The 21,789-nt window shown below is 42.1% G+C and overlaps 2 protein-coding genes across 2 annotated transcripts in view; both read left to right on the forward strand.

The window, feature by feature from the left end:
- The first annotated feature begins 2,935 nt into the window (after positions 1-2,935).
- LOC112554942 lies at positions 2,936-4,581 on the forward strand. Its single transcript, XM_025223021.1, has 3 exons — positions 2,936-3,159; positions 3,479-3,849; positions 4,020-4,581. The coding sequence occupies exons 1-3, from the start codon at positions 2,975-2,977 to the stop codon at positions 4,409-4,411; spliced, it is 948 nt and encodes a 315-aa protein (XP_025078806.1). The 5' UTR covers positions 2,936-2,974; the 3' UTR covers positions 4,412-4,581.
- Positions 4,582-9,713: 5,132 nt separating this feature from the next.
- Positions 9,714-21,789, forward strand: part of LOC112555487 — a 52,891-nt gene continuing 40,815 nt past the window's right edge. The window contains exons 1-3 of the mRNA XM_025223921.1: positions 9,714-9,915; positions 20,491-20,644; positions 20,968-21,073. Of these exons, the coding sequence (XP_025079706.1) occupies positions 20,642-20,644; positions 20,968-21,073 (109 nt within the window). The 5' untranslated portion in view covers positions 9,714-9,915; positions 20,491-20,641. The remainder of the gene's footprint in view (positions 9,916-20,490; positions 20,645-20,967; positions 21,074-21,789) is intronic.

Genomic DNA, 21,789 nt, shown 5'->3' on the forward strand with positions numbered 1-21,789 from the left:
AGACGCAGCTTATCAGGGCTGATGGGGCGGTAGCTCAAGATTCGTGACTTGTTCTTCCCTTTTTTCAGAACAGGGATCATCCTGGCTTCCTTCCAGCACTGAGGTACCTGGCCTTCTCTCCAGCTAAGGTTGAAAATGTCCAGTAGTTTAGTGAGGGCTGTGCTGCCAAGGTGTTGCAGCATCTCATTCGTTATGTTGTCTGGACCTGGAGATTTTTTCTTCTTCAGCTGTTTGATGGCATTTTTCAGTTCTTGGATGGTGATATCTTGCTGCATCGACTCATGGACATCCACATTTGTTGTTCTTTCTTTCTCTTCTTTTCTGAATTCTTTTTGCAGATGCGGTGGGAGGTACACGGACTTTTCGCCGCCGGACGTTTCACTGCCGGACGTTTCGGCGCGGGGCACTTCATTTCGGCATTTCACGCGGGACCTTTAACCGAAGTCAAGTGTGTGACGCCCCTTAGCTCACACATTTCTCTCGCCATTGTATCAATGTATCAGTGAACTCTCTCTCACTATCCCTCCTCATGTGAACCGTTAGCTCACACATTTCTCTCGCCATTGTATCAATGTTTTTTCTCAAAGCTGTTGCGCATAATCTGTGACAATCAAAGTGAACTGTCTGTGAAGTCTGTGTGTAAAATTTGTTTGAAATAAAGAATTATTGTGTAATCTAGTAGTTACTTTCATTCTTTGAGAAGTAAGTAAGCTCTCTCTCTCTCTCTGACATAATGCGGTGAAACGTCCGGCGGAAAACGTCCGACTCCGAAACGTCCGGCGGCGAAACGTCCGCACACGGCGGTGGGATGGTGATGCTGCTCTCCTTTGCATATGCTTGCGCAAATGCATTTGCTGCTGCCTTATCTGTCAATGTCGGTCCATCTTCTTCAAGGGTGATCTTCTGTCCCTTGCTACCCTCATCATTTAGTGCCCTGGTCAGCCTCCACAGCTTGGTGGTGTCTCTCTCCATATTCAGCCCTGCTGTCTTTTCTCTCCAGCTTCTTCTCTTGCACTCTGCTTTTGTTCTTAGCAGTTTGGCATTTGTTTCTTGCAGCTTGATGTTGTTTTCTTGACTGGGGTTGGTTTCTGCTTCTTCTCTGGCTTTTGTCAGGTCATCATGGGCTCTCTGAAGTTCTGCTGTCCAGTACGGAGTGTAGTCCTTTCGCACCCCTCGTGGGATAGTTTCTTTGGCTGCCTTGATGATAACTGGCATTGAAATCTTTGACGACGTTGTTGATGTTTAGTCCTTCCACCTTGATGTCTTTCGTGAGCTCATTTGTTCGTATTCTGAACAGCCCCCACTGTGCCTTCTTATGATTCCATCTGGCGTGCTGCGGGGGTTCAGGTGTCGTACTTCCTGTGATGGTAAGGAGTACTGGGCGATGGTCACTTCCTCCCAGCTGGTCTAAGACTGTTCTGCTCAAATTCTTGTGGATGTCGTCTGTGCAGAGAGCCAGGTCTGGTTTTGTTGTTGTGTGCCAGCGGCGCGAGTAGAAGGCTGGTGGATCTGTGGGATCGTTGACAAGGATTAGATGGTTCTCGTCTTGCCAAGTTTCAAAATCTTCTCCTCGCTTGTCAAGATTGTTGTATCCCCAACTCTGGGACTGGCTGTTAAAGTCTCCAGCGATGAGGAAGCCGCTGTCTGGAACCTGGATAGTGTCAAGGGACAGCATCTTGTCACTGGGGCAGTAGTAGTTGATGACATGGAGGACGCTGTTTGTGATGGTGACCTTGACTTCTATGTACTCTGCCTCGTCCATGTATCTTTTCGTTTCGCTTGCATTCATGTTGTTTCTGACTAAGGTCAACACTCCACCTTTCTTTCTCCCCTGACGATCACTCCTGAAGGTCTGGTACCCTCTGATCTTGAAGGGCTTTTCTTTTTGTAGGTGAGTTTCCTGTATACAGCAGATGTTAATGCTGTTATGGTGCAGGAACTGTTCTAGTTCTGTCTTCTTATTGGTAACCCCTTCTGTATTCCAATGCATGATGTTAATGTTGGGGTTGTCCTTGGCTTTGGTGGTACGCTGGCCAGTCGCTTTCCTTCCTCGTCCCCTGGCTCCACGAGACGAGTTGAAGGGACCTCCAGTAGCTGAGGGTGGGCTCCTTTGAGGCACGGAGCACGGCACTGCACCTGCCTGGCGGATCTTCACGGCGAGCACCATTTCTGTCATTACTTTCTCCAAGTGACATAGGCTGTGTTGCGTGGTGATGTGGTTGTTTCAGAGTGCGCCTTGCGGCCCACCACCTCCGACTTCAGCACTCATGGACCACTCTGTCTGTTCTCTACCCTTCGACCTGTCCGACATGTGTGACCCTGCAAGGAGCTGATGCTCCTGTCGGCATAGCTCTTAGGGTCATCGAGACACGCAAGCCGACCGCGGCAAGGTGGTGATCCAACAGGGGGTGAATGATCCATAACACCAGCTGATGGTCAAGGGAAAACTCGTCTAGGAGTCTTCTAGCTAGGATATGTGGCTGAATAGTGTTGAAGGTCGACGAGAAATCAGAAAATAACAGTCGAGCATGGTCTTGAGGATTTAGGTATGTCAAGACAAAAAACATTATCACTAAATGTATCAAACCAGTTGTAGCAAATAATGTAAATCGCTCAATATATATATAGTTCGTCATTTTAATAGTAAGATGAGCTCCAGTATCCAACATTTGTTTGTTGTAGGTTCTGTGGTCCGGCGACAACAGTGACTGTGCCATGCACATGTCCTCCACGTGTGAGTGTCAAGACCCTGGGTGAGGCCGTGTGGTGGACAGGAGAGTGCTACACTGCTGTAATAACACTCTTCCCGGAGCAAGTTCACCTGCTACACACGGCGCCTCCCACACTCTTTGTCACCGGACCGCCCGGTACAGGTAAAACTGTGGTGCTGCTGCTGATGGCCATACAGTGGCTGCGATGTGGTCACCACGTCTACGTTGTCAGTACGTGGAGGGGGAGTCGTGCAGCGTGCAGCATGTTGTATCACCTGTTGCTGCAGACAGTAAAGACACAACAGTCAGCAGGTGTATCACCCGGTCAGCCTCACCTCCTACACTATGACCTGGATGACGGTTACGAAAAGGCCATCAACGACTTGTCACAGGCGGCGAAGGGAAGGTCGTTGTACGTCATCGCTGATGAAGTAGGGAGTGAGTACAGGTGAGTTGTACAGCGTGTGATGTGATGATAGACACACAGGTAGATGTTGTCTGCATTTACTGGATTACAACTATTTGGTGCTTAACAGGTGATGTTTCCTCAACAGTTGTGACACCTGATGGAGGTGTGTTGTGGTGTCAACATAGATTTGTTTTGAAGCATCGACTGTTACACAGATTGTGTTGCAACACGTGTCATTACTGTGACATCACTAACTTGATGACATCATTGGTAACAATATTACACATGATACACAAACAGAATCACATATTAATAATAGTACACAGTGTAACGCGTGTAGCTACATCCTATGTTACAGTGTTGACTACAGAATCAACAACTTACAGACTTTGTGTCAGTTGCTGCTGACACAAGTTCCTCGTCTCCATGTGTGGGCGGCAAGTTGTTTCAATGCCTACACACCCGCCGGCTGGCAAGTGGAATATTTAACCAGACCCCTCCGCTCTCCTCCCGCAATCGTCAGGGAAGTCGAGCAGGACGCGAGGATCACTGGACACCATGTTGTACTGCCGTACAGTGCACGAGGTGTGGCCGACCACACAGACGGCCCGCCAGTCACACGACTGTATCACCGAGGTCAAGGTCACTCAGGTTCCTTCCCAGTTTACTGTGTGACGTGCGGTCGTGAGGTGGCCAGCTTCCTACACAGTCTTCGTGTTGGTGTTACAGGTAGGTGTGTGTATTGTGTAGTGTAACGTTGTTTACAGTTAAACACTTACCTATGTGATAAATAACGAACGGGTGAGAAACAGTCTTGTAAATAAGACTGTGTTAGTGACGTGTGTCTCTCAGTTTACGTGATGACGTCACGATGCTGTTGTTTATATCCATGTTGACAGGGAGAAGCACAACAACATCTACAACATTGACCTCTACCAGTGTCGGCACAACACCACCCTGTCTACAGTGGAGAGACGTGCTGGTGTTGTACTGGGATAACGTTAGTAATCAGTCGGGTGTGGTGACAGGACTGCAAGAAGCGGGTATCCCAGTGCGGGTGATGACGGATGATGACATCGAGGACGTGGCCACGGCCCGCAGTGACGTGGTGTGGGTGGCGCGTGGACTTCGTGTTCGTGGTCTGGAGAGAAAAGTCGTCGTCTGTCTGGAGAACCCTGATACCCGTTTTTTTAGATTTGAGCATTTCGAACGGTACGACTTTACCACTCCCCGACTTGACCTCATGTCCCGCTGTACGTCACAACTTGTGACTGTCTCCCCAAGCGGCTAGAAGGTGACTGAAGCTGACACTGACACTGACACACCTGTCACCTGCTGTAGTAGTGTGTCAGTATCTTACACCAACACTTTTCTTTTAGTGTTTGTCCTCTTCTACTCTCAGTCTATCACCACGTCATCACCTTATGATGTAATGATTTGACGTCATTACAGATTTTTATATCATGAGGTCCGTGTCTCTGTTTACAAAACAACAAGTGTCAACAAGTTTGTCTGTTTCAGAGGTGTTTGTTAATGTGTCATCATATCCGTGCGTGTGTCAGTCTACCAGTGTGATATCTGTGTCACTGTGTGTATAAGATGTTGTACACGTGCTGTCAAAGACTGTAATGTCAGTGTTTTGCACTAAAGTGTTCAGTCTGATATTGTTTACTGCCAGTGGTAAACAAAGGGACAGAACTCTTAGACTAAATACAGACACGAGTGGTCCATCAAAACTCGATTCACTAAGTTAAGATATTTATTGATGTAAACACAACAAACACTAGCGGCTCACTTATACAACACATGTTACAAGTTTAACTGTTTGGTACAACACATTCACACGATGTACACATGTTTTTTTAAATCCTTTATAAATGTTACCCCATGTTTCACGATGAGTGTTTTAATAATGATGTTTGTTGTTAGTTTAAAACAGGTACAGACTGTTGTTAAGTGGTTAAAATAGTTTTAACAGTCATGTCACCCACAGGCACCACGTGACCACTGTTTCAACAAAGTCAAACAACAGGCTTACAATATAAATATACAGCAGATAGAAAATAAACCAATAAATAGCAATGACAGGATACAATACCTACACCACGATCACATGACACTGTTACAGTTTAGCAACATTTTGTCACAACACACACTATATCCTGACCGTGACATGTCATGACACGAAATCTCACAATCAGCCATTGCTGACGGGATGTTAGCCCTCAGTGACGTCATGTGGATGGAGGATGAAGGTGGACAGCGACTGTCGTCTCTCAGCAAAGCGATGATCAGGGCGAAGATAAAACGCGTCTGTACCTCTGTGTGTCGATGATCTATTTCAGTGGTTCTCAAAGTGTGGGCAGCGGACCACTTGTGGGCCGAACGCTTGTCAGTTGGTCCGTGGCTGACAGTCATCATATATCAACAAAGTGATGTTTAAATCGCCAGATATGCTAATTAGTCCAGTACTGATTTCACACGAGTTTTAATTGTATGCTCGTTGACATAAAACACTCGCTTACTAAGTCTTTACGTCACAGCGCGAGCATTGCATCATTTAACCTCGTCATCCGTTACTCTTAGTAACACAGTGTACTTTTTTTTAATTGTTATGTGTACTTTGCGAAGTGTGACATGATATGTAAACCTATTACTATACTACTGTAACAAAAGCACATTTAGTTTTGAATTGTACTGAAACAAAAACGGCAATTTAAATTTGAAATTCACGTACAGAAGGATTTTAGACCTCAGTGGTCCGCCCTAGTTTTATTTTAGTGAAGTCGTCCACAGTGCCAAATACTTTGAGAACCATTGATCTATTTGACTAAAAAAACCTTTTCCCGATCTGTTTTGATGAAGTCAACACATGTATAACTTGGGACTAGACATTTCATTGTATGCTCATCCCGTGTCTTTCATCTAAAAAGAAAAGCTGACAGCAACCATGGGAAGAGAACCGTAGTCAACCTTTAAATAATAATAAAATAACCAAGCGATAACCAAACAAATAACCAAATAACTTGCCCTGGCTGCCTTACAACGATCAGAAGGAAGAGAGTTGTGGAGGTCAGTGAGACACTTTCAGAGTAACCACCCTAAGTGGTTCTTGTGTAGTGTTAGTGAGCATCGTTCACAGAAGAGAGCATGACTGAACAAAATGTTCACTGCAGCCCCTGTAGCTGTTAAGAAATCATTTTATTGATTCCCAAAGTAGTCGTCGAGGTAGAAAGACTGTGTGAACATTTTCTGTGTCAAAGAGACTGCGAATGCCAGTGATTCCTTGCCAAGACAAGTTAGTACCGAGGCGAGAGGCGAGAATAGAAGTCGTCTGTCTGCCTGTCTGTACAGTCTCACCAGCTGTCAAGGAGATATTTGAAGGAAGGACGCGGACTTTGCTTGAACCTAAGTGTTGACCAATTATTATTTAAAGTGTTTGCACTGCGACACGGATCCGGGACGACAGTATTACTAGCTGCGGTCTATACTTGGGATACTGTAGAAATTTAAAGTTGGACTCACGTGGAATTTGATAATTAACTTTTGTATGTAGAAGACTTGCGACTTCAGGGTTAAAGCATAACTTATATGATTGATGTGTTTACATAATCTCACGTGTTAGCTTCAGGAGATGCCCCATCTCCATGTCATCACGTTTGTCACCATGTCAGTGACGAGTTTTATTTACCTGGATATGATTTGCGAAGGCACGTGACTGGGCTGTGGTGCAAACTTTCTCAAAGTACAGTCTTTACATGTTGCCTCGAGTCACATACAACTGTCTTGTCTATTATGAACTAAAATGCCATATTACCAGATTATACAAAAGTCTAGACTACAGCATTAATAATGTGTACTAAACAAATTCACAAACAAAGTTTAATCTGCTGTTATTAATAGCAACACAAAGCAGGTTCCTCTCTTAACTACTTGAAGGCATTTTCCCGAAACCACTGCTACAAAAGTAATAGCAAGTTCTGCTCAAACATTCCATCTGCCGGCAGCACTCGGTCTGACCATTGAGCAGATGTTTACACAGACTTCCAGGTGCACAACAAGTGTCTGCTCCACGTAGCCTTGGAAGTCGTACTGACGGGTTTGATTTCCACCTTTCATGGCATATAAACATAAACATGGTCAGCAAACATTGGACCTTCTTCACAAACCGTCAAGTTTTACAGTCAGCACAGCAATATTGAGTAGTCATTCAGTCAAAGTCCATATTGAAATTACAGGCCCCACGTGCACACTGTTACAACAAAGTCAAACAACAGGCTGACAATATAAATATACAGCAGATAGCAAATAAACCAATAAATAGCAATGACAGGATACAATATCTACGCCACGATCACATGACACTGTTACAGTTTGCCTACATTTTGTCACAACACACACTATGCTTTTACCGTGACATGTCATTCAACACACATCACACGAGTTCTGAGGCTGCAGGTCAGAGAACAACTTCCTGTGCCAGAGGTCGACCAGGTGGACCATGCACCATTTACTGAAGACAGTGTTGCCAGCCAATGAGATCACAACACGCTGTTATTTTATAGACCTGTTCTATTTCAAGCTCCCTATGCACGTTTCTTTAAGTCTGTGTATCAATCACCTCCGTGCGCGTGTATACCCCACTGTCAGTAGTCTGCCTCTTAGTGAATGTGTCACCGATGATAGCTTTAGTGTTTTGATGAAAGGTTTAGACACTCACAATGTTCAAAAGAAGATATTACAGGTTAATGTCATCAACATTACTGTCTTTACTTCTACCTTCCACGAATATTTCTGCATCTAGTGCATGTTCACTTCAGACAAAGCAAACGCGTTTATGTCTGTCCTGACGGGAAGCAACGAATAGCACCAACAGCATTTTTACCTGGCGGCCGTGGTTGCTGTGTAACAGTCTCTATAGGAGGTGACCCCGACTGACCCGCTGAGGGTTGCACAACGCAGCATAAACCAGCCACACTGTACCTTCTACTCACGTGCAGGTGTGTGCTCACTAGTCATGTGACACAGCGTGAACCTGCGATATACTTTAGGGTTTGAAAACGACTACATTTGTTACTTACTACTAGTTGAACATGAGGCGTGTTTCATGCAGACTGAACATGTATTTCATACAGGCTAAGGGTGGGTGTTCACAGAGGCTGAATATGGAGCTTGATACAAACAGCAGCAGTTTGCTTCAAGACAGTGCAGGTGGGCGAGATATGGACTCTGAAGTTTTGACTTGACTATGGTTTAATATTGAGTTTGAAAAAGACTTTTACTTGTTCATTCAAAACATTTTGTCGCTGAAGAGTCGTCTGTAAAGTCTTACGGAATTTGCATTCTATTGAAGGTAAAAGGTTAATAAAAGACAGAATCGTGTAAAGTGTGTACTTCAAACACTGCTACATTATTGAATGTTTATCTCAATTTGACGATACAAATGCATCGCATATCAAAGATTGATTAATAACAAGTCTTGCTAAATATTCTTCACATCTACATACGACACACAAAATATCTAACTGTTTGTACTGAATGTCACGAAGTCACTTGTTGCTCAACTGTCGTATTGTGAAAGGCTGTATCAACAATGACACATTGAGCTCTGTGTATGGATGGCTTCACGTGACCATGTAGACGACGGGAAAGTTTATGTTGTCGCTAAGGGAGCAGACTTCACTGTCAGTGTCTTGTGAACGTCTGACCATGTCTAACAGTATCAACCGCAATCGCTGAGTGTTGACTTCCTCTACTGTGAAAAAAAAGTTGGTGAACTGTTTACACTGACAAGGTGAGGCATTCATTTGATAAAATTGTTTATTTGTTAAGTCGCCGTCTTAGAAGACTTGAGTGTCCAGAACAAATATCAAATACTCTAAATTAAGACAGATTTACCGATACATGTGTTTTCTATCAGCGTCTGAAATTTGATTCCATTATTTTCAGTAGATTAGACATTACAAAGTTTGTGGAATTGTAAGATTTCGCGATGTACAGATGGGAGCTTCAAACATGGTCCACAGTCAATAGTCATAGCTGTTATGTAAATTACGAACTTTAAACAGCTTATATATTTATATATATATTATAATATCTCCCAAACTAATAAAGATAGAGACTCAAGTTTTGTTTTTTGTTTATTTGTATTTTCCTTCACTTTCATGTGAGTATAAATACTCATTTAACAAAAAGTTCTTTTGTGTGGCGGTACGTACTTAAAGATTCCTTTAGTGTCAAGTGCAATGTCAGCATGTGCGATGTAGAAAATTTATATATCGCATTAAGATTTATACACTTTTTATGGTAATTACAGAGCCTATGCCCTGTACAATATCCCATAAATATTGGACGCTGGCTTCACACTTCATAATACACACGAACATTAACCATAAACAGTCTGTAAAAAGTAAATCACAGACTAAATATTCAGTTCTAAAAATCTAACAACTATTCTGGCGTCAAACTTCCTTAATATTACAAATAATAATTGATCATTAATAATTTCTAATATATTTATTATTTATTATAATTTATCGTCTTTACCAGTCAGTTAAAGTGTATTCCATATTGAAAATACCCGCTGTTAATAATATTTTCGCTAATGTTTCTATTTCTAGCTCAACATTTCAGCAGATTTGCCTATTTACCCAACCACCACATATATTTATAGTTTTGTTGTATGATGTGGGAAAACCCGATACGGTAGACTTCGTTGACACCCGGAAGAAACATCGAGTAGAAATGACTTGATCCGCCATCTTTCCATTTTATTTTATGACCAGAGCAACAGAGGTAAGTCAGATATTGCCATAATTACGGAATATTATACACGCAACCCAGTCCATTCACTTAAAGAAAGGTGTATATTATTTCTTGTAGTTCTATCCATGTACCTGTATAGTAGGACACCACCACCACAGACAAAGGCGACAGAACACAGTTGACAGATTGTGAGATTTCAGGTCTCAGGTATTGCCAGCTTTGGTGGACGAGGAGGTATGTAGGGTGAGGGTCGGGGTGGCAGAGCTCTGGATGTACTACGGGTTGTTTAAACATTTGCTTCACAAAGCCAGCATGGACAGAAAGGGGGTTAATAGGGCTGGCAGTAAGATCAAGTTCTACCTGTACAAATGGTGTAGACGCCATTAGTGACAGAGCGATGCCGTCTCACCTGTACAGGTAGACAAACTTTTATTTCGCGGTTAAGTCAATTATCTACCTTTGTGTTGTCCCGCTATAACACCTGCTGCTGTGTTATAATCATGTGTAAACAGTAATATTACATGCAAACCAGGAGTTATAGTTATGTCCCCCTGTCGTACAGAAGTATTGTTAGGTGTCGCGCTGTACAGACCTATTGACTTTTGTTGTATAGGTGTACGTATACAGGAATTGTATTGATTACTACAGTTAGTTTGACATGTGACACTGTATCAACTGTGTGAATTTTTTTCACCGGCGAACTGTATGAAGAAATCATTATGGCGGGATATAAGGAGGCAGTTAATAGTAAGTTGTGTGTAGGTTGACACGGTGTGGTGCAGACAAAGAAAGAGCAACACAAATGAGTGTAAATACACAACAAAAACACAGATCAAGAGGAGACTTAGATCGAAGAACAAGAGAGTGCAGTCCCCTTAAGTCAGTTAGGCGAATGGACATCACTGTCGGTTTAACTGTCAGCTGGTCTCAGTATATTATTTCTCTACATTGTCGTCAACAGACATTTGTTTGCTATTTTTACAGTAATTTCCCGTGAAATGTAATCCAGGCACTTTACGATGGACGCGCTCGTAGCAGACGAACCTCAGCGTCAGTGTCGCAGGCTATTTTTATCCTGCTGTAGAGGGATAGGGCAGATAAAGATCAGCTGACGTTTGTTGTGTTTGACGTCACCAGTCGTCTGCTCAGCGCTGTTTCTAACGTACTTGTGTGGCTGTTGGCTGTCCATTGCCTCTTCTATCCTTGTGCGCATGTTTCTTGTGGAGCAAAGCTTGGAGATGAAAGTGTCCGATGGTGTCGGCGCTGGCTATTATTTCAGCCCCAGCCAAATGTTGTTGTCAACCTCGGAGTTCAGCCTTCCATGGTTTAGCGAAGAACTTCAATGGCTATGTCAGCAAAGTCTGCAAGAGTAACAACAATAAAGAAAAGCACAAAAGGCGTTGACGATGAGCTGGACATGTGCTCCGCCAGCAGACAGCAGACCTCTACACAGTCGACCTACGATGGACTCCAGATGGCAGAAGAAAACGAGGCCGCCCAAAGGAAACTTGGAGAGGAACAGTGGAAAGTGAGATGAAAGGAAAGGGCTGGACATGGGGTCACCTACAGCGGGTTTCAGCCGATCGACATCGGTGGCGGACTGTGGTTGAGGCCTTGTGTGCATCCTGATGCACGAAGAGGAATAGATAGATAGCATAATTCAGAATGATTACACCCAATGAGTTGTGCTTTATTCACATAAATACCATGAATCCGAATCAGGCACATATTATTGTCACTGGGTAAATCAAGGTAATTATTACTTTAATAAACTAAATGTCTACAAACAGCCCCTAATTATGAAGCCAACAAAGAAGCCTCCTCAAATGACACCAGCAACCTTCTTCTTCTGCTCATGGTCTAACGAAATTCCGTCTTTTGCAAATCTTGTGCAGTAAAACCATTGGTTAAAACGATAAGGCTACATTTAGCATTGTGTGCTACATGGTGATAGTGTCTGAGTGTGTTAGTGTGTTAGTGTGTGTGTGTGTGTGTGAACAAAAGTGTCTGTATGTGTTAGTGTCTACTTAAGTGGGTCTGTTTGTTATTGTTAGTGTGTGGTGGTGTGCTTGTTTAGGTGTATGTTAGTGTTAGTGTGTTAGTGTTAGTGTGTGTGTGAGCAAACGTGTCTGTATGTGTTAGTGTCTACTTTAGTGGGTCTGTTTGTTACTGTTAGTGTTTGTGTTCAGCTCAGTGCAATAATTTTCTTCTTGACATTTTCTCTTATCTCGAATGACGCAGCGAGCAAGAAATAAAAAAACCCACTGCTAATGTTATCTCTTCTGGACTTTGCACCACTTCCTTGTGATAACAGATAATAGAGAATAGAGCACCGGGCAAGTAAAGACTAGTGGGTCACTTCCTTATTCCTCCATTTTGTACAGGTAAATGGCGAGGCGACATCTTGTGTCTGGATTATTGTCGACCGTGAGTACAGAAAATCTTAAGTGAGATAAAAATTATAAAACTTTGGTGGAATAGTCTTTTCTCTCAAATGTGATATACGTAGGGCAAACAAGCACAAAGTGAATTTTAGTCTCGTCACTGTAACTAGAAGGACATTGCATTGAGAACTGTTGTTTAAAGTAGCTAAGGTTGTGACACTGAACATTCATTATACCTGATGTAAATGTAAGGTGTCTTCACAGTTTTTATTTATGAGGCGAGAGATATGGAGTAATCGATAAAGTTATTTTAAAAGAATATACAGTAAACATAAGCTACTGGTGAGTGTATCGTGTCAGTCCTGTTGATGACAGTCTATTAGCCTGAGTTTGAACTCCATTCAACAAAAATTTGACATTCTCAACGCCTTGATTTTTCCAAACGATACCAAAATTAAATTTGTACAGTATTATCATTATATGGTTCAGCTACAGTTTGTATTATTATTTTGAAGTAACTTTTCTAATATTACTAGTGCTTTCCTAGATACACAATTTGTAGGGAGATGAGTTAGTCTAAGCCAGCATGGAATGTATCTTGTGTATGTACATATACAGGTAGTCCTCGGGTTACGACGGTCTCAAGTTACGTCGTTTTGTGGTTACGACACTCATTCCGACTTACGAGGTTTAGCGTCGTACACTGTTTATTACTCTTACTGCACTTACAGTACAGTATTTCATTATTAAACGTATTGTACTGCACAATATTTTACTGTACTTATGTTTATTGATAATTATGTAGGGTACTGTGTTAGGATAGGTGTTTGGATAGGCTAAGTGTTTGCAGTACTGTACTGTTATTATGGTACAGACAGTACTGTATGAACGTATGATCCGACTTACGTCGAAATTCGGTTTACGACGCCTCGTAAGAACGGATCAACGTCGTAAGTCGAGGACTGCCTGTATTTGGTTATCGAAAAGTTTGGACAAAAATAATGGGTGACGATCATCTAGAAACCATAAAACTGGCTTTTAAGATGGAGTGCTAAGAATTAGTATGGGTAGGATAGAATAGAATTGGTAATGTATGTGTCAATGTGACCCTCCACGACGAACTCAATTAGTCTTAAAGGGATTGTAAGGCAAAATAAAACTGCTTAGAATCTCGTAAAGAGTATGATCCACTTGAATCTCGTCTATTTTCCCGTCTGTTCATATGGGAAAGGTTGAAGGATTTGTAGAATGATGTGTTCAATAAGATAAATTACATTTTTCGTTTACTTAGACGATGTCTCGTTCTCCGTCACGTGAGCTTATGACAGACTTGGGTCATATGAGACTAATCGAGAAAAGGTTTTAAGTGATTATTATAGTCAAGCAGGACTGGTCCTTGATAACTTGATATCATGCGTGTCTACCGCTATCTCCCGTTCTCTTTTAATTTCCGAAAATGTACTCACATGCGCGCTCACACCTTTATCTGACCTAAGTGTCACGTGCACGTGTCATGTGATACTGTACCATCATGCATGTTACTCCTGATACTGTAGCATATCTCTCCAAACTGATATCACTAGGGGGCGTCGTTAGTGACTAATTCCTGAAACTTAACAAGTGCAGGTAAGTTGTGTTCTTCTTCTTCTTTTTCTTCATCTTCTTCTTCATCTTCTTTTTCTTCTTCCTCTTCTTCTTCTTCTTCTTCCTATTCGCCCCCACTGGAGCCTAGCGCCGCAACCACTCCCCGCCATCGGACCCAGTTCTATGGTCCCTTTCCAGTTGGGACCATGTCATGCCAGCTGTCTCCGCCTCTCTGTGGACTGATCTCCTCCACGTCTGTCTGGTTCTCCCAACCTTGCGCCTCCCCTGTGGGTTCCAGCCCAGAGCTTGTTTCGTTAAATTGTCGGCTGGCTATCGCAAGGTGTGACCGATTGTTAGGAACAGGGGGTTGTCACCTCTTTCTGTTGTTAGGTAGGCATTATCACCCTTACCCGTGCGTGAGCGAGGGGAGGAGGGGGTTGCTGCGTCATAATCTAACGTCATAATCTGACGCAATTTTGGATATTATTTTACGTTTTTGAAAAAAAAAAAAGAATAATGAGTGGAGTAGACGACAGAGAAGAAAAGACTGGCGGTGGACCGAGTGCGCGAATGTTTTGCTCTGGGGGGGGGGGGGGAATTGGTGTTTTACGCCGTGCCAGCAACTGAGGCTATATCACGGCAAGCAGCCAGCCCTGTAAACAGATGCCACGTGCAGAGAAAGAGCAGCGTGCCCGAGACGAGAAATGAACTCTGGGCAGCCAGCCTTTACTGTATTGGTGACAGGCGCTAACCGTTGCGCCACCGGACCGCTTGGTTTTGCTCTGGAACGTTTCAGTTATTCCAGAAGGATTATTCGAGGACGCCAGCCAGGTGTCTGCCGAAACAGCACCTACAGTTCAAAGACTTGGAACGTGTGAGTTGTTCCGGAAGGGTTATTCTCAAACGATTACTCCGGAAGTTTGGATGTGTGTAGCTGTGAATCTCCCGGTACAGAATCAAAACTGTAAGTAAGAATTTTGGGAACTACTCGTAAAAACAGTCGAGTAATTTAATTGAATTAAGCCGGTTGAAAGAAACATCTATGCCGTTGATGTGCTGTTTGTTTGCCCAAGTCAATTCTTTGTGGTATCTGGTGCGAAAGAACACGTGTGGGGATGTGAGTAGATAGTGCAGACAGTGACTTCGTGTGATTCGTGGCGCTGTGATCCGTACGCGTCCCAGACAGCCCCACTTCCGCTTCCTGATGTCTTGGCTGGCAGGTTTTTGGTTGTTTCTCTCCCACGGGTCTATATTGGAAGTCTTCTCAAGCATCTGATGTTGAGGATGTGGCGCAGACAACTGTTGACGAATGTCTGTATCGTATTAGTGATGGCATTTGTCACTCACCTTATCTCAGATCCATACAGAAGGACTGACTTTACATTGGTGTTAAAGATGTTAAAGACTTGGAGCTGTTCGGCGTCTGGGACAATGTCCAAAGTGGTTGTTGGTGGTGGTCGCTCAAGTATTTTCTCAAAATGTTCCACCAGTGAGATCATTGTTCTGCATCCCCATTGATGACACTGCCATTTGCATTCTTTACTGGTGTGCACGCATTGGTGTTTTTCCTTCCTGACAGAATTCTTGTAATTTCGTATAGTCTCCTCATGTTATTTTGCCCAGCTGCTTGTTCTGCCTCTTCTGCCATCCTGTTTGCGAACTGTCTATTATCGTCACTTGCACTCTTCTTCACTTCTCTGTTTATCTCCCAGTATTTTGCTCTGTGCTCTTCTTTTTGCTGCTGGTCTTGACATTGGTTGGTCTTCTGTTCAGCTCTTTCCTTTCCTCTATCTTTTGCCAGGTCCTGAAAGTTAGCCATTACTTTTGCTGTTTTACTTTTTTTTCCCAAAACGTGTGTGCAAGCAGTCTTCCACGTCTCTTGTAATCCTGTCCACAGGTTGGCCACTGTTTCTTCCAGGAGTCCCTCCAATGCTGCACACTTGTTTTTAACTTCACAGTTGAACTCTTCTTGTTTTCTACGATCTCTAAGAAACTGCACGTTGAACTTGTGGTGCGATCTTTCGGATGAGTCATGGAAGGACTTCAGCTTTATCTTCATGGTTGCCACAAGCAGGTGGTGGTCTGTGGCCGCATCTGAAAAACTGTGCCTCCGACTACAAGGTCATTGAAGAAGCAGAAGACTGTGAGCAGCTCACCATTTTCATTGCAGTTGCCCACTCCGCGCTTTCCCATTATGTGTTCTTTGTCTGTCTTGTCATCTCCAACTTTGGCATTCATGTCGCCAATTATGATCTTTAGGTCTCGTTTTGGAGTACAATCAACCAGTGCTTGTAGGGAGTTTTAAAAGTCTTCTTTTTCCTCATCTTTAGTTGCGTTGGTAATTGCATAGCACTGGATGATGGTGATCTTTTTTCTTTTGGAGTTAAACCTTGCTGACATGAGTCCTGGATAAACTAGTTCCCATGCTATTAGTGATCTTGCAGCCTCTGGTGTCATCAGTACTGTTACTCCTTGTGTGTGGTCATGGTCAGGGTCTTCATGTCAAGAGTAGATGATGGTTTCCCCTGACGAAAGTCTGGTCTGACCGTTGCCATTCCAACTTGTCTCGAAGAGGCCGAGGAGCTTGATGTTATAGTTCTTCATTTCCTGTGCTGTCTGAGCTGATTTAGCTTTCTCGTTGTCACAAACCTTCTGTGTTATATTTTTATAATGTTATTTTTTAGCCGGGAGGGGGACAGGAAATGTAGCTGGAGGAGGGAGACAGCAATTTGAAAGACAAGAATTTGTGGGATTGTCTGTTTATCGGCGTGCCGCGCCAAAGATGGCCGGCCGGCAGGCCTTTTTAATCTAGTGTTGATAGATTATTTTTGTTAGAGAACAAAGGAAAGAGTGTTGGCTGTGTTTTGGATGCTATTGTGTGACAAGGGGTAATGCATCTGTCCCTACTCTACATACTGCAAGCAATAAGCAAAAATCAATCAGCAGTGAGACAAGCCAGGAAGACAAATTGTGTGAAAGTGATTTTGGTTGCTCAAGTGCTTGCGAAGAGTTTTACATGGCGGCATAGAAGATTCCTGTTCAAATGATCAGAACACTCAAACAGATTTGATGGACTAAATATAGATGCAATCATGCAAGACTCTGAGACCAGACTTCTTGATTCAGTTATCGCTAACGGCTAAAGAATTATTAAATTGCAAGCGTTCAGAACTGCTGCCGAAGTTTTTTGCTTGACGGGAGGCTTATTTTTTTCCCTCAAGGTTCCAGTGAAGGGAAAAACTTCGGAAGCCTTCTGAAGAGTGACGTCAGCGACTTTTCCGTACAAAGCAAACTCTCCTCTTCACTCTTTGCCAGCTTTGAAACTTGTTGTGGGGCTAATTCTATAACTTTTAAACACTATGAAGGGCGGCATAAAGTTGATTGGAACATGCCAAATAACTCAAGGCCTAAATCTGATGACAGGTAAATTTAAAATAAATGAAGACCCAAAAGATCCGAGACGATGTTAAACTACAAGTAAGTAAGATTAGAGCGCTTCGTGAGCTACGTCTCTGTAGCGTGGCGGTTACGAGCGAAGTCTGAAGATTGACAGTTGCTGGGTTCAAAACTTGCAGTGTTTTTTTGTGCTTTGCTTTGGGATGTTTTCGTTCTCTAATATGATCAATTTTCTGTCAAGCCTTTCGCGAAAACCAATTGACTGCCGAGAAAAATCATGTTAATCAAGCTGTGTATAGTCTTATATGTTAGTCTTTAATATGTTAGAAAAGTAGTTTTGAGCAGGGTTTACATATTCCTTTTAAGTGCTTTCTTTATATAATAAACGTTTAATGTCAACATCAAGGCCTTTAGTAGTTTTATGGACTTAATAAATTGTGTATCATTGCCTGTGTTGTACATGTTTTGTGAAAAAATTGACAGAAATCATTAATAATTAAAACAATACAATAGAAGTTTAAAAAAAGGGAAGAGGGGGTGAAGTTGCACAGCAAAGTACCCTAGCCCAGGATCTGCACACTGGACTGTTGTGGAGCACCGTCTTTACCTCATAACACAAACCTATCCTAGTAAATCTGACCTCAGAAAATCTGCATTTTTCTTCTCATACAGCTCACACTTCTAATCTATATTATTGAAAATGCCAGCATGGAGTATATTTTCTGTAATCACTTATTGCTATAGTTATAATGTCCCTAGAAAAGTGAAAGATAGGATGAACCTGATGTGTTGTTGAATATAATGAGAAGCAGGAGTAAAAGTGGAGTTTTGTTTGCATGCCTGTGTGAGAATGAGAGCGAGAGATGCAAGAAAATGTGTGAGTGCAGGAGAGACAAAAAGTAAGAGAATTGGAGAATGTTATTGTTATAGGTAAGAGAGAGAGATTGAAGAAACCAGTGCTCCAGACCCCTCCCCCCCCCCTAAAAAAAAACCATGACGCCCAGCCGTGTGGACAGGTGTTACTGTGACTCAACCTTTAAAAAAAAAGAGATTTTATGGAGAGTCATGGTAATTTACACAAAAAGTAAATTCTTGAGGTTTGCACATTGAAGTGCCCTGAAATCAAAGACAAATGAAGAGTCTTGAAATGTAAATATTTACAAATATTGCTTTGTTCAGCCAAACGTTGTCTTAAATTCTGTACATCATTAAACTGATAACCCAGATGATGCATTATTTAATGATTGAAAGCAATTTACTATTTATTACATACACATCTAGCTAGACTTCATTGCATTTATAAAGTGTCTACGCACATGCTAAACATATAGAGTGGCATAAGGAGAGGGTAACATTGTAGTATTTGTTAAAAACTGCTTGATACATTTACTGAATATGGTGATTCGAACACACAAAGTATAATGTCATTGACAAATGACAAACATTTTTAATATTAGAGGTAATTAAATCTGCTAAGTTAGACAGCAAGTGCTTAGTTACAAAACAAAGTGGTGATAAAAAAAATTCCTAGTTTCCTACATCTACCACAATACCCTTTGCACACACATCTTTCACTTACTATTTAGCAGTTGAAATTAAAAAAAAAGATTTTGTGTTTGGGTATATATATATTCCTTCTGCATTTTTAGAACAGCATAAGGTTTGCATGAATTCAATAAAACAAGTTCTCCTGCAGTGGCATGAACAGATATTGAGTAGATGCAAATTTCCTGAAAAGTTACTAATTGCAACAAAAACTCAAATTCCTCTGCTTGACACCAATGATCTTATATCTAACATGGGCAATAGTGTTCAAACTGTTCCTATCATAGACAGACAAGCACATCAATTGGCATGTTTAACCAATGTTTGCATTTGTGGGATTTGATTTTATAACCTTTTACTTTAAGAATTTTTCAAGAAATATTGTGTGTAATGTAGCACTATTTGGTTCATTCCTTACATCTTTATCCATCTCATCCAATAAGGGTCTTTCCATTTGTTGATGTCCATAAAGAATGGAACTTTTAGGCATTAGGATTGTGAGTATAGTAAGGCGATAAATTATTTGTATGCTGGTCAACAAATTTTTTAAAATTTAAAAGATAATTAAGTATGTAGAGCCTTTCATTTCTAAGGTTTCATTTTGTGTACATGTTTCTTGTATACATGTACTGGACTGTAGGTTTGTTTTGCAATCCTTTCGCGTGTGATGCATTGAGCAAATATTTACACATGTACAAGCGCCCTACAAATTCAATTATCAATATTTTATATAAAAACTTACTTTATTTTCCTTTGGAGTCTGAAATCCAGTTGCTGTCTATAAATCCGACTACTTTAGGAAATTCACAAGCCCGATGTGTCTGCATATCTTTGTCTTTTCAGCACAACCTTGATCCGGCAATGAAATTTCGTTAGGTGCTCGCTGATGCGAAACATCGGTGACTCTCGCCACAGTACGACTAACAGTCGATTTGTCTACATCAGTGAATTCTCCATACTTCTTGAAAGTTTGATGTGAAATAATATCGTAAAGAGATGAGCACTTGTAGTAGAGATGTTAGTGTGTCTTGCCGACTGGTGACAGCGATCTCGCATGACACTTCAGCGGTCAGCGCTAGAATGTTCTCTCGTCTAAAATAAATTTTGAATACAGTTTTAAGTCATCCAACACTTCAAGCGGGTGCGATCTGTCACCAAACACCCGATTTCTTCTCAACAATCGACGTTGTTGCCAGTGAACACAGTGAAGGCCGCCGATAACTTTACACGCGAGCCGCCAGACCGGACAGCTTCTCCGGGCTACATGCATACGGGGCTTGGTCTACAGTGCATCGCCGCTCTCCCTCCTTGAGCGACCCGACACCGACCGTCCTTTTCCTCTGATGGACAGAAGGATAGGCCGCCATTGAACTACCTGATCTACCCTGCGCTTGTCCGTCCGGCTGCGTGTCTGCTCGACTGGCGGGAAAGCAAGAGTGCGACACCAACACTATAGCACTATACTAGTTATCACATGACAGTGACAACCCAAGAAGGGGAACAACCCACGTTCCTAACCGCTGGTTAAATTGCCGCACCACCAGCGTATAAAGTTAGAGCTCAGAAATCAAAGTATTATTAATTACAAAAAAGTTTGCTTGTGCAAAGTACATGCAACATACAAAAGTCTATGAGTAAGTGAAGCATTGTGTTTGATTGTGACAGTAAGTGGGGAGACATCCTGGCTGTTTTTCAGAATCTGCTTCATTCAGCGAACAGCTTACATTGAGTTTCCTGCAGACGACAGACGATGCTCCCCACAGACTGGGTCCTGTTGAGGGCAGACGACTGTTACCTGTCTGGTTACCTGTTGTGAGAGAGGACAGTCGCTGTAGCTGCTGAAGAGAATGGTATGCTTTGGCCATCTCCTCTTTCTCTTTCTCTCTCTCTCTCTCACACTAACACACAGTCGTATGGCCGTAATCCTTTAAAGTTAATTTCCGACATTCTGACATCTAGTTAGTCCGCCACTAGTATTCTCTATTTTTAGTCTCATTACTTTGTGTCGCTCTACACGTGACAAAACGTCAGCTAGGTCGGTATAGTGTCACTCATGTTACTCTAATCATCAAATTGTTTCCCGTTTCAGCAGGTCTCCTCTCACGTACACCTCACATCTAGAATATGTTTGTATTTAATTTCTCATTGTCACACCTGATGTTTTCACCAACAGGACAAACATAAAAAGAAGGCGGCTGTTGGTACAGGAGCTTTAGGGAAAGTCGAAGTTTACCTGCACCACGTGACTAATGCTGAGGCTGCTTGTCTTGCAGACCCAGGTGAGTTGTATTTCTTGCAAATACAGACAAGTGGCATTGTGAGCAGACAGGCTGTAAGTCTTACAGACACGGGGTGGATTGTGTTGACATAAATCTGTACATATTGGTCTGTATACTACATTTGTATAACTGTACCAGGTTTCTACCAGTTGTTTATTGAGTCTTTTATCCTTTTCATTTGTATGCTGGTTTTGCAATCTCTCTGTCCATGATAGAAAGAGCCTGAACAGTATTGTCCACATCTGTTAATAGATAATTGGTGTCGGACAGAGGGATTTAGCGTCTTTTCTCCACCAACAAACAGGAAAGCTTCAGAAATTTTATATATACCTGAACATTTACTAACGAGACAATTTGTATTTTCTGGCTCAGGTAAACGTATTGCTTGCCAATATGTAATAGTAACAGACACCTGAAATCGTTTGTGTGTGTGTGTGTGATGTTGGTGGTGTGCACATGATTATTCTTGATGCAACTTGTTTTTTGTTTTATAGTATATATAATTTTTAGTATATATAATTTGCCTTCCTTTCACTGTACATCTCAACGATGCAGCTTGCAGTGAACGTATTCTACTTTTATTTTTAACCTACTGTCACTAGAGCACCTCGCCATGTTTAAATTGCCCATTGGGACCAAGACAGTAGATCATTGCAACACCTTTGTAGAGTTCGTGAAAAACAAGTTACTGTCATGTCAGCATTGTAAATTTTAAA

Source organism: Pomacea canaliculata, linkage group LG14 (assembly GCF_003073045.1).
Source record: "Pomacea canaliculata isolate SZHN2017 linkage group LG14, ASM307304v1, whole genome shotgun sequence".
Lineage (NCBI taxonomy): Eukaryota > Metazoa > Mollusca > Gastropoda > Architaenioglossa > Ampullariidae > Pomacea > Pomacea canaliculata.